Consider the following 15,745-nt stretch of genomic DNA (forward strand, 5'->3'; position numbering starts at 1 on the left):
ATAAATTTCTTTCAGATTCCCCTATGAGTCCAGGTATAATCAGCTGCATGGTGGCCCCCCTAAAACCTATTTCCACATTCTAAACCCCAGAATCAGTAAATATTATGTTCTTTTAGAAAACAATAAAACAAACCTATCTTTGTGGCCAGAATTAAGTTAAAAATCTTGAGATGAGTAGTAATTCCAGATTTTGCCCTAAATACAATGACAAATATGCTTAAAAGAGCCAACATATAAGAAAAGACAATGCAACCCCAGTGGCAGAGTTTGGAGTGACAAAGCTGCAAGCGAAGGATGACCAACCAGGGTCATCTGAAGCTGGAGGGGTGGGGGGGACAGTGGTGGCTAACAGCCTCTGGATGGAGCCCTGTCCTCTGACAAATCCACTTCAGAGTTCTCAATCTAAGAATTGTGAGACAGTACATTTTTATTGGCTTTAGAGACCAGATGCATGCTAATTCATCACAACACCCACAGAAAACAAATACACAAGAATAATTTTAATTCTAATACTCTTCAAAGAACTGAAGGATTACTTTTTAACTTTCTCCAATTACAATAACTTTAGGTTTACTTTAGCTAGGTTTATTTTTGACTTTTTTAATCTTCTGAGTAAAAGAAGGGAAACAGGTCCTTTCTCAGATGGACTGCAACTTCTGAGACACTGTTATTACTGGTGGCAGGGTTTTCTGTGTCTCTCTTTCTTCACAGGGAGACAGATGTCTGGCCCCTGCCAGCCGGCTAGAGCTCTCCATGCTCTCTGTTGTTTCCTGCTATCTGGGCTTCCTTGGCCTGCTTTGTTTTGTGTTTTGCTTTGTGACTCAAAGTGTGGGTGGAGCAGGAAGGATCTTGCACTTCCACTAAGCACCCAAGTGAATTAACCCATGTTTATTGTTTGAGAAGTGGGTTCAACCTTAAACCTTCTGAACAAGTCCTTTTTGCCAAACATACCATTTGTTTCAGAAATGGAGACGCCATATGATGGTGACTGAGCTGGCTTTTTTTTTTTTGGATCGGGGATCAAACTCAGGTTCTTGAGCTTGCGCAGCAGGCAGAGAAACCGCTAAGCTAAATCCCCGGCCCTCTTGCTTTCTAACAGGTAGTGTGTGGATGTTCCACTCACTTAGGAATCTGCTGTTCTCATTCCAGTAGAAGTGAACCACTGAACGGGAAGATCAACTTTCCCACTCTGGGAACAGACATATTCAGGAAACTCTGGGGAATTGGTGCAAATGCAGTATGATTAAAGTGAAAGAAAAATTCCAGGGTAGCTCTCAGAAGTCAGAGGAAGGCCTGTAAAATTTGAAGAAGTGTTAGATAACTTACAGGGTTTCGCGTGGCTCTAAAGCAACCTGTGAAAAATGGATCCTACGGGTTACATTGTCCACAGACATGGTCTGTGTGACTTTAACCTTTTAAACTTGGGTGCAAAACTGAACTCATCATTTCACACATTAAAATCCAAATTTAAGGCTTCCTTTGTAAAAATGGAAGAGATGGGGAACACCAGGCCCACTTTCTCAGTGGGCAGTAAGTGGCTGACAATCCACCGAGATCTTTGAGGTATGCACTGTATTTGTCATGGCAGTTTTCATTTCTTCCACCTCGCTTTCAGTTTATTGTCCCATATGACAGTTGATGTTTTGATATTTTAAAATCCGTTCAAATCCTCGTAACTCTAATTTTCTAGTTTAGTGACCCATTCATTCAATATCATTTTCAAATCTCATACATAAAATTACCTAGAAAAAATTCTTTCCTGGGAGTGCCTTGTCTACCCAGAATGCTCTCTGCTCTGTATACAAATATGATTGAAGGTAGAGTCGGGGATTTAGCTCAGTGGTTTCCGTTGCCTCCCTTGCAAGCGCAAGGACCCAAGTTCGATCCCCAGTACCAAAAAACAAATAGGATTGAAGGTTCGCTGTGCACAAAAATCAAGGAGGTAGTTACCTAGATTTTTGTTCTACTTTCATCAAAATGTCTTCAAGTTTCCTGAGGTGCTGAAGTTAGTGTTTGATTTTTTTTGGTACTGGGGACCTTGAGCTTGTGAGTCAGGTGCCAGAACCACTCAGCTAAATCCCCGGCCCAATATTTGATATTTTTTATAATTAATATCTTTATCTTGCTCCTAAAAGAACCAGTTCCACACCTCACACTGACCTTCATTTGGTTTTTTGCATCCTTAAAACAACAGCGCCAAAATACTCTGAAAGTGTATAAACATTCCTGTGACAGTGGAACATCTTTTATTACATGCGATTGGTGTGTCGATGGCTACTTTCTCTAGGTAAATTCGCATTTTCATGTGTTTGGCATTTCTGATATTAGCCTTCTCAGTTCCTAAAATACTGTTTTCTTTCTCAATAATAAATTATTTTTATTTTAAAAATTAACGCCTTCAGATATTGGAAAATTTCTGTAAGTTATGTAAGTATCATTTTTCTAGTAACTTAAATAATTTTTATCCAGCGTGTTGCTTTATATGGTGGCTGCTAACGTGGAGACCAGGCTACGATACTCTACGGTTCCTGTCAGCACGGACCCGATGCATCTGTCCCTAAATGAATCGGGATTTTGTCTTCCTCTATATTAAAGCTGTAATACAAAGTGAACACTGTTATAAATCACAGAACTGATTATGATTCCAGTGGGCAAGAACTAGGAAATTAAGTTAGGGTAGGAAAGAGGCAAAAAATGCTTAAACCTCCCGTTGTTTGATGTGTTTCTTGAACTTATATCTGGACAGACCATTTCATCCCTGATTCACCCCCTGGAGAGCTGGAATTTCTAACGGAAAAGACAGTGTTGTTTTCTCTCATATCCTTCCTGGGTACGACAGGCTTTCCTGCCTTTGCAATCGTAACTAAATACGGATTCAGTGAACAAACTTGAAAAATGCATACATATGCGAGAGGTGGAAAAAGTGAAAGGAAATCAGTGGTTAATCCTTCCAAACCTTCCCACGGACCTCAGAATGGAAGTGTGACTGCGGCCTTGACAAGACAGCCAGTTCGGCTCCTCTGACACCTCTCCAGCCTCACGTCACCAGCCCCTTTGGCCCCAACCCTCGCCTTCAACCCCCCCACCTCTTTTCTGCTGTGCGGTTTTTTGCACTTCCTCCTTCACCTGGAAAGGTTTCCCCAAAGCGCCACACACAGGGCTTCTCCTCCTGCTCTGTCTCACCTCGTCTGTCAGCGTCTCCTAGAGATTCTCCTGGATCGGATCGCACCACCCCGTCTCGTGAGTTTCTTCAATTCCTTTCTAATTTACCACTTTGCATATTTTATTTCTTGTGCTAATATAGTTATAATCTTCAAACAACCATTTTCTAGTCTTCCTGTAATACATGGGCTACACAATTTTGTCTCGTTTATTTCCATACAGTATTTGGATAACCTGCCACGTGGTCAGTGAATTAATGAAGAGTAAGTGGTGAATAAATGAATGAAATCAGAAGACAGGCTGGAGGTATAGGATTGCTTCCCAATGCCACATTTCATGTATTCTGAGGGGTGTGTGTGTGTGTGTGTGTGTGTGTGTGTGAATAGTAAGTAGTTGATTTGGTAAACTGCTTCATTTTCCCTGTCACTTTCCTGTAAAGCCCGGTATTGGGACATTGAGTAAATGGCTCATTTCTATTGTGGGTTTCCACATGCTTTCTGGTCTTACAATCTGAATGTTTCACAGAACCACTGTTAGAATTTTCATAAGTCACAATCAGGAGGGACAGGGAACACAGAGATAATAACAGATACCACATTGCGTACACGATTGTCTTTAATGTCATCCATTCATAATGGGTAGGAAAGCGCACTTGAAATTGAAATGTGGACACACATTAGAAGCAGTGGCAGAATGGAACAGGGTTGGATCGTAGTTCTAGGTCTATGATTAATTAGCTGTGAATTCCGGGCAAGCTAGTCACTCTGCGTGCTGATTTCCTCATTTGTGAAAGTAAAGGTGAAGAGTTAGGTCGATAGCTTTCAAACTGTGCTGGGCTGAGAGCTGTAGGTTGTGCTGGGGTGTGTGAGGGGTTCCCGCTGTCTTAACCCTACTGCAATCACAGAAAGTCTGCTTTTATCCAATTTTTGTATTGGAGCATTGAATACATTTTGCTTTTTAAAACAGGTCTTATTAAGAACATTTGAAAACCAGAGTGGATTTTTTCCAGTACCTCATTAATTTTTTTTTGTTATGAAAAAAACAAACTCAATATTTAAAGAAAATAATTGAAAACCTGCTGTATGCAAGGCACTATGCTGTGTGCTAGCAGATGAAAAACATGCACAGATTTAGTTTACAGTGTAACTCACAGTCTGTTGTAACAATAACGTAAGAAAAATATATATTAAAAGTGCATAACAGTGACATAAACATAGACCTATAAAATTCAGAGGAGGTGAAGCTCCAGGGAAAAAAATATATGTTGCATATGAATGTATATAATACATATGCATTGCAAGTTACACACATATTGTATATATTCATATGCAACTTATATATAACAAAAATATATTATAAACACACACATATTATATATATGACTATGTGACCTAGATGAAGGAAACTTTGTGTTTAATAGATATGTATCTAGTTAATATATAGAACATCCCCCCCCCTTTTTTTGGTACTGGGGATCAAACTCAGGACCTTGCGCTTGCAAGCCAGGCAAGGTGCCACTGAGCTAAATCCCACCCCCCCACCCCGACTCACAACTGGCTCACACTAGAAATAACGCGAGGAGAGCTACAATCCCTTATGTATTTTTTACTGTTTCTTGCCAACGTATGTCACTATCTTTACAGTTGTGGTAGGGCTGCCAATGGTTGTAGTCTCAAGGGGATAGATTTGTCAAACACTGCTCTGGGTCTTTAAATGGACACTCATTTTACACTTCCAATTATAGCATGGTAGCTAAACACATTCTATCGATTTATCAATGTTTTTGTTTGATTGTTTTGACGTACTGATGATTGAACCCAGGGTTTTGTACTTAGTAGGCAAGTGCTCTACCACCAGGCTACACTCCCAATTCCCAGATTTTGAATAATTAACTCTTTCAGAGAATTTCTGGTTAGAGGAGATATCTCAGATGCTGTAATATTTCAGTAGACTCCCCTGAATGAGTTCAAAGATTGTTAGTATCTCCTAAAAGTCCAAATAACGGTGATTGCTGAAATAAGGCTCTGAACCAGACATTGTGGCACATGCCTGTAATCTCAGCACCCTGGGAGGCTGGAACAGGAGGATTACAAGTTCAGAGCAGCCTGGCAACTTAATGAGATCCTTCTTCAAAATAAAAAAGGAGCAAGGAAGATGTAACTTAGCAAGGAAATCCTGGGTTCAATCCTTAGTACCAAAATCAAGAACAAACAAAGTTTTGTTTCATTACTCTTTTTATTTCCCCAGGAGAGCTTAGCACAGCACCTTACATCTCAAGTGATCCACCACACCTGACTCAATAATACTGAATAATACGTAAATGCCATCCATTATTTTAGAGAAAGCATATCCTTATTAATAGGAGCTGCCAGTTATTTTAATTGTGCAACTAAATACAATAAGGTTATACCATCAAGTTAGCCCAGATTAAATATACTCCATCAGCTCAAATGAAAAGAAGAAAGTATCGGTTATGATTGCATTTGTAAAATAAGGATATTTTACAATGAGCCTTCAATGCTTATGGCATGAGGGTAATGTGCGTACATACACAAACTCCAAACTATTGAGTTTTGAAAGTTCCTTGGGAAAAGATGTGGGGACATTTCCAAAATACACATCGTATTCAGCATTCATCTGTACCAGAGGTGGGCAAACTTTTTCATTAGAAAGCAAGATGGATAACACGTGTTATGGGTGTTATTTGTAAGCCACGTGTTATCCGTGGAAACTGTGATACCCTGCCATTCTGTCTCTGTAACTGTGGGCAGTCAGCAGATGAATAAGCCTTTCTATTCCATTCAAACAGGGAAAGAGCTGGAGTTGACTCATGGGGCCATAGTTCCCCAATCCCAGACATATGCAATCACAAATAATTTTTGTAAATGTGCCTAGTTTCAACAAAAAAGTGAAAGGTTTCTTTTCAAATGACTAGTTATCAGTATTTTCAAAAGAGTAATTTAAAAATTCTTCACTCCAAAGTTTCATTTAAAGAATTACAACAGACATGCACTCTAATTTACCATATTACATCAGTCTTTGTCAAGGGTAGTATTTCAACTGCTGTTATAACAATTCATCACGTGAAATTGATTTCATGTACTGAACTCCATTTTTACAACAAGGTTTTAATTATCACCTCCATTGGACAAATATCAATAAATAGCAATGTCAATGACTAGATTTATAATTTTAAAATAAAAGTTCTAATTAAATTTTAAGTATAGTTTTTAGCATGCCTGATATAACCAATTAGGTGGTTTTTGATGTTGGGGGAGTGAGTGGAAATCCGTGAACTTGATTCACAATAACTTGTGACTTATCTGAAAGAAAAGGTTGAATTCTCAGCTCAGATAAAATTCCATTTACACATTTTATTCATTTTGAATAACTTGATACCTGCCAACTTTTTAAAATATTTCAGTGGCTCAAGTAGAATTATTCACTCTTCTGAGTAACTGCCGAGCATACAAATAGATTTTCTGAGTCCTCTTCATTCATATGGAAAGCAATGTGGGTTAGTGGAAAATAGCATGGGACAAGAAGTAGAAGCCTTGGTTACTGATCCTGATGCATTATAAATCAAGTAGCTTTAAAACTTTTGGTTTACCAGACTCCTTAATTCATGTTTTTTTTATGATAGGATAAATCATATTATTCACCTCTATTATGATGATGATGATGATAACTTTATTCATAACTATTAAAGTGCTTTGTTACTGAATACTATATAAAATTAATGTAAAGATAATTTTGCTTTTGTAGCTGAGAAGGGCTTTAAGCACTGCTGTTTCTAAATGGTGGGTTAAGATTTGTTTTTCTTTTATATTTTATTTTTCAAGAGGAAGGGGAGAGCCCTTTTTCAAAATTTATTTGTTTGTGTCCTTTCCCCCTTTAAGGTATCATAATTGCCTTCAGTACGCCTTTCCCAAGCCAGTGTCCATCTATGTTCAATGGTTACAAGTATAAGTTTGCTGTGATTGGATCCTACATATGTATTTTTCTTCAATCCATTTCACAAGAATCTCAATACTAATATTCAGTGGATGGGACAAAATCACAACAAGCAATTTTATTTTCAGAATCTGATCCAGAAATTAAGAAAAATAAATAAATAATAAGTAAATGGTGCTGAGTCTCTATTGACATTAGTACACAAACCAAAAAGTGCATCAGCATTTACCATGAGATTATTTAGATGTATGTGCAGATGATCTGGAAAGGGAAACATGATTTACAACACGAGAAACTTCTTTTAACAACCATAGACTCAAATGCATTGCACTGTAGGTCACCTAGACTAGGTTATCAGGAATGAGCAAAGTGATCGGTCCCGAAGGCAACCCCCAAAACACCTTCCTCAGATGGAGACTTTGGTAATCATCTATGATAAAAAAAATCAGCTCCTATTCTTCATCATATTGGATGGCCGTTTGTCCATTTTTCTCCTGTGATGAGTCCATTATAAATACTTCAGTTATTCTGAAGACACTCCAAATCCACAGAACAGCAGACTCTCCCATTCTGTACAACAAGGACACAGAGTCAGCCAACTGAGATGCAGAACGTAAGTCAGCGGGCAGTCTGCCATCTTGATATTCAAGATGACCTTCTGCATTTTGAAACAAGAAAGGACCACAAAAGAAATTGCTAAGAAAATGATAGAGAGGGAGTAGAATGGAAAAAACACTGACAGAGCCTCGAAGTTCTTTTCTATTCTATGTATGATTGCTATTCATTGATTGCTGAGCAATCAGTGAAGGTCTGGGATATCTCCCCAGCAATCCAACTTTTCTTACCACGTCTACATTGAATTTACTCCTAATGAGGTTCTTTCAAAAAATAAACATCTGAAAGAGATAATTTGCCACTCATAAAAGCTAATCAGAAGTATGACAAGAATATGAAGGCAAATTCAAGATGGTTCCAAAAAGGCATGCATGTTAGGGATAAATATAATATCTCACATTATGGCTAGGGAGGAGACTGTGCATACTTTGATACATACATTCCTGCAAATTCATTAAGGTCAATTTTATATAATAAAGAAATATGACTTCAGATTCCCTATAATGAATTATAAGCCAGACATCAAAAATTAATACTAAATAACACGCATGTCCATGCCTCCTGGTCACTTCGTGTTCTGTGGGTAAAGGCATAGATGGCACCGTGAGTTTTTGCTATATGATATCTGATACTATTCTTTTTCTGTTGGGCCTGCATCTTAGGAAAGAGAAAACAATCAACATTAATACCAGCATTGAAAAGCAAGTTGGGCACCCTCCATGGATGTCTGAAGCTGAGCTAGGATTTGCTGGGACCAAGTAGACAAATATTTTTAGCTTGCATAATCATAGGAATCTTAAACAGATATTTTGCTAGAGATTTTGACATGAACTCATCCTAGCTCTAAATTGGTTAGAATCACAGGTTTTCATGCGTCAGAAGGAGTCAAGTCACTTTTATAATCTTAAAGATATATGAGGACATTTTATGGGAATTCCTCCAAAAAAGCCAGGAAATAATCACAATCAAATGCCGTAGCGAGTGCAGTGGGCCCCATATTGGGCACTCTCATAATGCAACAAAGCAAACAACTTCACCAAACCCTCTTTCTTTTTACCTTTGATAGTTTCATGGAAAACCTTAGTAACATTTCTCAGATGAAAGGTGGTAGATCTTTTCTCTTTCTTCCTTTCATTTTTTTTTTCTAATTTTCAGGTAAAAATATCTTAAATCAAATTAGTCAATTGTTAAAATTCTGCCATTTAAAGGTGGGGGGGGGCGTTTGTCCCATGTTCATTTGGAATTTCCTTTCACACAAGGTGAAGCTATGATGCATTGAGACCTATTAACCTCCCACTAGAAGTAAGTGCCTGCCTGTTTCCACTGCGCCCTGTGGAACCTGTGTGCTCAGAAGCATCAGGAGGGAACCCTTGGAATGTGGTCCAGCAATTGTTCAGGGGCTGACTATCCTCAGGACACCCAATTACCTTGCATTTACAGGTTGTGCAGGGAGATCCAGCCATTGTCCACAGTGCTCCGCTCAGCCTTGAAATGCCAGAGCTGTCCAGACAAGTTTTTCTGATGTCATAGGTGATGTTATCAGCCAGGCAGGGGTCACTGATACAGCGGGGACAACAGTCCCCTTCCAAGAGAGCTGTGTACTCGCAGCTCAAACTGGGGCAGGTGAGTGGCCAGCAATCTACCTCTCCTTCCTGCAGAAAGCAAGCAGAAAAAGATGCATCATCATTCCTGTGCAAGGCGTTCCTGAGTCCGGAAGGGTAAGGGCACACAGAACTTCCCCTCACGGTCTCATTAAATGTCCCTAGTTGGCACCGTTATGGGTACAACTCATTCTCTCTGTAGTTAGGTCAGCCTCTCTGTGGGCCAAACACAGCCTTTAGTTTTCTCATCATGATCAGATTATAATTATCAATACAAAGGCACATTAAGTTTCAAGGCTTGGGCTGGTTTTCTGATATTTAGCACAGTTTTGGTCAATATATGCTAATAAAGTAAATAAATAAATAGATGGTAAGATCTCTTGTAGTATATAAGGAGATGTTAATTTTTCTTGAGTTCAAAAGTGGAACCCAAAGCAATATAATAATTTCAACAACTTCATAAACTACTAGTATCAGATTTAAAGTTAGGCATTCTCAGAAAACAATATTTCAAAATAGTTGTTGAGTGTGATGTGTAACTAGTGACATCTCTGCTTTACAGTTCCAATGGAGCTCCTGCGTGCCTCAGCACCTGGCACCTATGGCTCCACTGATCTCCCTAGGGTAGGACTATTTCTCCATGCAGCCTGTTCTGCTGTCAAGACACTCATTACTATGTATAGGGAGCCACATGAGCTCTTCAGTCAGTGTTGAAAGACAATGGGCTCTTACAGGGATAGTTGGTGTCTATCTTGTTCACTATTATATTTATATAGTCTAAGTCTGGCATAGGCAAACTCTTGATGAATATTTATTAAATATGGCCCATATTATTCTCAAGTAATTTTAAGTTAGTGTTTATCATATCTGTTCTTCCAAAAATTATTCACCTTGGAGTCTGGGAAGGAAAGATACACTTTTGAAATTCTATCTATGAAAACTTTAATATGCAAGATTAGTATCAATTCATCTGCTTCCCTCAGGAGTGACTTCCTGTAAAAGAAATGTAGTTTTCCAGATTGGTATGAAAATCAATGATATATTTCTACTGGATAATTATTTTGGTCCTGGAGAATAAACCCAGGGCTTTTGTACTAAGGTAGGTCCTCAGCCCTTTTAAAAATTCCACTAAGTCTCCCAGGCTGGGCTCGCATTGTTGCCCCAGGCTCCCAGACTACTAGAATGATAGGTGTGGACCACTGTGCCTGGCTGGATATATTGGTTCTTGGATGGGAATTAGAAGGAAAAGGCTGTATTCTAATTTCTGAGTTATAGTCCTTGGTGTTAAGGAGAATTGAGAAGAACCTAAGTTATTAAGACCAACTGAATATTCTCCTAGAGATCTTAGAAAGTCTGACTGAAATTCAGAAGATGATTTCTCTGAATTTGTTTTTGTACAGTACACATAAATTCAATAATTTATTTCAATAAAAGTTAAACACTCAGCTAAGTTTCCATTATGAGTTTATTCAGATGGAATGCTCCATATTTGTGACCTCTTCATTAATGGAAAACAGTATTTACTATGATAAGATATCCTAAAAGTCTTCTCACCCATAGAAACCTTTCTTTCTTCCTGCCCTTCCTCCCCCTCTCCCCTACTCTGTTTTTGGTGTGAAATAATTTGAAATGGAATGAACCGGGCTCAGCAATTAAGTCTTTTCTCTGGAATATCTCAAATGTAATTGTACATTAGTATCTCTGTGTTGATATCGAAAACAACCTTCATTTTTTCCTATATGAACATTCAGCATCTGAAACAGATTTTTCATGGTAGGAAATGCAAACTATAGCAGCAACTGTGCACTAACTTCCCTCTTTGTGTCAAGTACTATATTTGTCCTCCACATACACTCTCTATTCTTTCTAACAGCTTCATAAAATAGTGTGTATACATGTGCACCTGTGTACATTTGCAGGAAAGAGTGAGCAAGTAAAGTGCTGGGGCTTGCCTGAGGAAATCACACACATGGAAGAAACAGGATCCTCAATCTCTGGTATCTACTATGTGTTGTTACCTCTTGCACTGAAATCTTTAATGATTATATCACTATATACAAGGGATTTGGCTCTCTAAGAACTATAAGTACCTGGCAAAGCCTTAAAAGCAATGTCTTGTAGGATTTTTTAATCTAAAAAGTAACAGCTGTAAACTAACACTGTTTAAGCCAAACCTATGCCATTAATGTGTTTAGGATTTTCATACATCTGAATTTCTTTAGGCAGAACATATGGCCCTTGGTTAGCCACAGGCCCACAAGTGTCTGCACAGTGTTACAAACAGCTGGGGTCCGGAGCCCACAGGCAAATGAGCCTATACCCTCTTGCAAAGCAAAGGGACAACACATCCGCAGGAAGCTGGCATACCAGACACCGACACTGCTGGCAGCTGTGGGTCCAGTTGTCGCCACTTCGATAGAGTTTGTGTCCATTTTGATCTAAACACTGACTTGTGACCCTGGTGTCACACTCTGGGCAACAAAAAAGGTCCGCACTTGGATTCAGGCAGTCGCAAGCTGTCCGGCGACAGAATATCTTCCCATCCTGTTTAGGAATGAGATTAAGGAAGCATCATCAATAGAGAAACCATGGCACAGCCGGGTTGTGAGAACCAAACCATGTAAATGCGGCGCACATAGAACAGATTTCTCAGAGTCTCAGGCGTCACCTGGCCACCTCCGGTTTGGCTCACAACAGATGCCTGTTGGCCCCTTCCTGGGAACACAGCCCCCCTTTCCCCGAGTGCCTCGTCACCCAGAATGTACACGCTTGAAGTTACACAAAGAAATCAAGAGGTTCCTTGAAAATGTTTTCAGTATTTCCTTAAAAATCGTACTTCTGAGTAAGAATTGTAGCTAACCTGGGTAGATAAAATGTTCTATTTGAGCGCAGAATCGTGCTACTACATTTTCCTAGGTTATAACAACACCACTTAATGGGTTCATATGCGGTCATCTAATTTGATTCCTATCTCAACATTCGAAGGACATCTGATTGTGCCCCTTTTCCAGAAGAGTTAACAGGGCCAGAAAGGATAAATGACTTATCCAAGAGCACACATGTGCCAGGAACTCCGAGCATTGTGACCAGATCCTGTAGTTTTAAAAGTTTTTCTTCGACATTTCAGCCTCAAGGCTGTTCACCAGAAGAAATCGTAAGCAGGTGCTACCTCCCCTCCCAAAGCAGCTCACCAAATTGCAGACACAATACAACTTCTAGAGTCCTGGCCCTGAGGACTCACAGATATAAAGCAATGAAGGTCAACAGCACTTAAGCATTAAGACCGAACATTTTTCAGCATGTCTGTTATAATGACTGTGTCGCATAGCACTTTCCACCTCAGAGAATGAAGGACGTTAAATGCAATGTAAGGCCTGTGGTCGCCATTTAGGGTTATAACTATTTCGATAAATATTTACAAAACTAAAAATCTCAGGCCTGGGGAACGCCTTAGAAGACACATAACCAATCTTCTCTGTAGCAACAACATTAAAAGTCATCAAGCCTATGCTTAACTCTACAGTCTTAAAGAATTTACCTCTCTGGGAGGCATTTAAAATATGCTTCTGGGTGCATTTTTAAATACTGGGTGTTTTATTATCTCTCCATTTTTCTTGGTTAATCCCCTTGTTAATCATAGACCTCTCAATACCTTCTACCATATTCCAACTCTTCAGTTCTTATAGGAGTTATGATGTATTCACCCAGTTGTCACACCTCTGGGTTAAATGTTTCCAATTTCTTGACTGATACCCAATATTTTTCCTTTTTCTGTCATAGCTTCTTTCTCTTTCAATAGTTCTGAGCATTTTCTATCAACATTGTTATCATCATTATCTACCACAAATTGCACACTTATTCTGCATCACAGATCATGCTAATTTCTTTATATGTATTATCGCATTTAATTCTGATAATCTGGGAAATCTTCACCTTCATTTCTCAAATAAGGCAGCTGGGAGAGAACTAAATGTGTCTGCAGCAGCACAGTGAACTGGGATTCATGCCACTTTAAGTGCTGTACTTTTTCTCCTGCAGCCTGATTTCAATATTTACTTTCTGACTTTGGTTATGTCACAGCGTTGACTTATACTGAGCTTAATGAAGACTAAAGCCTCATTAAGTGTCATCCCATTTTGTGCAGTTGGTAGTTTAGGGGCAGCGAATGAATATATTACTTGATGTTTATCCCTGTTGCATTTCACCTTGTTAGGTCCATCTCATCTTTTCTGTCTGCCACAGTGTTTTCTAAATGCTCTCTCTGTCACCCACCATAGACTGCCCTCCTTCACAGCTTAGTGACATTGAACACAGGAGGGACCTACCCTCAGGGTCTTCCTTTACTTCATCCATATCAATGCTGCATCAGAGCTTGCTGAGATAAATGCAGTGTCAGCTAAAGTGGGAACTTTTAAAAGCTTTACATTCTTTATAGAAAATGTAAAGGAAATGCTAGCTATACATGTGATAAGTTAGTAGACAGAGAAAAGCTTTCCTTCAAATTGGTGCACTGGCTCTACCATACATAAAGATAGGAAATCATCATGTTTCACGATGACTTGTGTGTGCATGTGCGGTGGCGGGGGGTGGGGGGTGAGATATCAGGTGAACTGAGTAAGAGAATTCAGCTATCCTGGACTAAGAATTGTCCAGACCCTAGGAATTTTCCAACAATAGGCTTGTTTTACAGTTCATACCATTATTTTCATTTATGAATATATTTTGTGGGACACAACCCCAGATGAGCACCTGGACCTTTACTCTGAACCAACAGAAGCTAAGAAAAGCAGTGACAGCTACAACCTGAGAGCATTTATCAGCCCAGCTTTTCCACTATATTACTCGCCCCAAGTATAGACGGACTAAGCCTCAGGAACCACGGAGACCAAGTCCATGAGCAGCATCAAAAGTGTGGATGAATTCACTCAGAAGAGGTGAATGCACTTCTAGCAGTCAGACACAATCAGAATGTCTGGTTTCTTCTTACAGGTTGATTAAAAGGATGAATGAGAACAAATGGATAGGCTTCAGGGTGAGTACAAAGCAAAGGAATTTCCCATCTCTTCAATTAGGTAAAACGCCAGATAGGACCCTCTTAGTTTCTAACATGGCTCAGAACAGTGGCTGTATTCACTTTGGCTTTGAATTGCAGGGTAAGTATCAAGAGAATTATTTTTAATAATGAGAGTATCACAGGTGAATCCATTAATTCAACAAGAAAGACTGTGATTATAAAACCTCAGCTCAATCACAGTTGACACAAAAGTTAGAGAGAATGGAGGCCATGAATGATGCGTGATCATTCTTGTCACAGATTGTTGAGGCTTCTCCAGAGTTTGACCCCCATCCCTGGTAGGACAAACAGAACAAACATCACTTAAATGCCAAAGACAAACTGGACTACCCTTCTGCCTCAGAAGCTAAATGTTTTTATGTGGTTTTATCATTACAAGATAAACTGTGATCAATTAATAAGTATTACAATATTAATTTGTTTCTGAATTTTAACAAGTGGGATATAGGCTTTATTAGAAAATTCTAAAATGAATTTATTCTTATTATGTCACAGAAAATTATAGGCTTTATACTGTGAATTACACATTTTATTACCAAATAGTCAACCCATTGACACATTTACTCCAAATTTTATAATATCAAATTATTTTTTTCTGCTACTGAGTTCTGAAACTTTCAAACCAAGAAAATGGACTTTGGTAAATTTATTTATGTAAATTGAATAAAAACATAAACTAGAAAGTCTAGATTTGACCTGTTGTCTGCTTCTATAAATAAAGTTTTGTTGGAAAACAGATTCTATTATACAAAATAACATCTATGGGTACTTTTTAAAAAATTAATTTTATTGGTACATTTAAGGTATATAGTACAGTTACATTCATCATTGGAAATGTACCCCTTTACATAATCCATCTTGGTTCTTATTTCTTCCCCCTTCCCCCGCCCTCCCTTCAACCCCTCCACCCCTCCCTATCTACAAAGACTTTGTTTCCATATTTTCTTTTTCTCATATTAATTCCATTCCCTTCTTTCTTTTCCCCTACCCCTCCCCTTCCCCTTTGGCCCTTTTCTTCCTATTACACATTATCCATTATACCATTTAGTCCTTATTTACACTTTCAGTTTCTCACCCTCGAGAAACTATTCATCTATAGGTACTTTTGCACTACACTAGCAGAATTCTGGGACTTGATGGTGTCTCTTGGGAACTAGGCAGAAATGGAGATTCTTAGACCCCACCCTATACCTCCTGAACTGGGGGTGAAGTCATTGATCAAAATGTCAAAAGCCTTCCAGGTGAGCCTTGAGCAAGCGAGAGTTATAGAACCGAGGATGGAGAAACAACACAACCCAGCCAACTGGGGGATTAGCACACTGTAACAATTTCTTGCAAT

General features: G+C 38.9%; 1 protein-coding gene across 7 annotated transcripts in view; it reads right to left on the reverse strand.

Annotated features, from left to right (window-relative positions):
• Positions 1 to 7,200: 7,200 nt before the first annotated feature.
• Positions 7,201 to 15,745, reverse strand: part of Nell1 (neural EGFL like 1) — an 813,237-nt gene continuing 804,692 nt past the window's right edge. For all 7 annotated transcript variants that reach the window (XM_087211541.1, XM_004851562.3, XM_004851560.3 and 4 more), the window contains 3 exons: positions 11,700 to 11,876; positions 9,159 to 9,383; positions 7,201 to 7,686 (listed from right to left, as the gene is read on the reverse strand). In XM_087211541.1, the coding sequence (XP_087067667.1) occupies positions 7,636 to 7,686; positions 9,159 to 9,383; positions 11,700 to 11,876 (453 nt within the window). In that variant the 3' untranslated portion in view covers positions 7,201 to 7,635. The remainder of the gene's footprint in view (positions 7,687 to 9,158; positions 9,384 to 11,699; positions 11,877 to 15,745) is intronic.

The sequence above is a fragment of the Heterocephalus glaber genome, unplaced genomic scaffold (genome assembly GCF_053883595.1).
Source record: "Heterocephalus glaber isolate CG9 unplaced genomic scaffold, H.glaber_assembly_v1.0 deba00001428, whole genome shotgun sequence".
NCBI lineage: Eukaryota > Metazoa > Chordata > Mammalia > Rodentia > Bathyergidae > Heterocephalus > Heterocephalus glaber.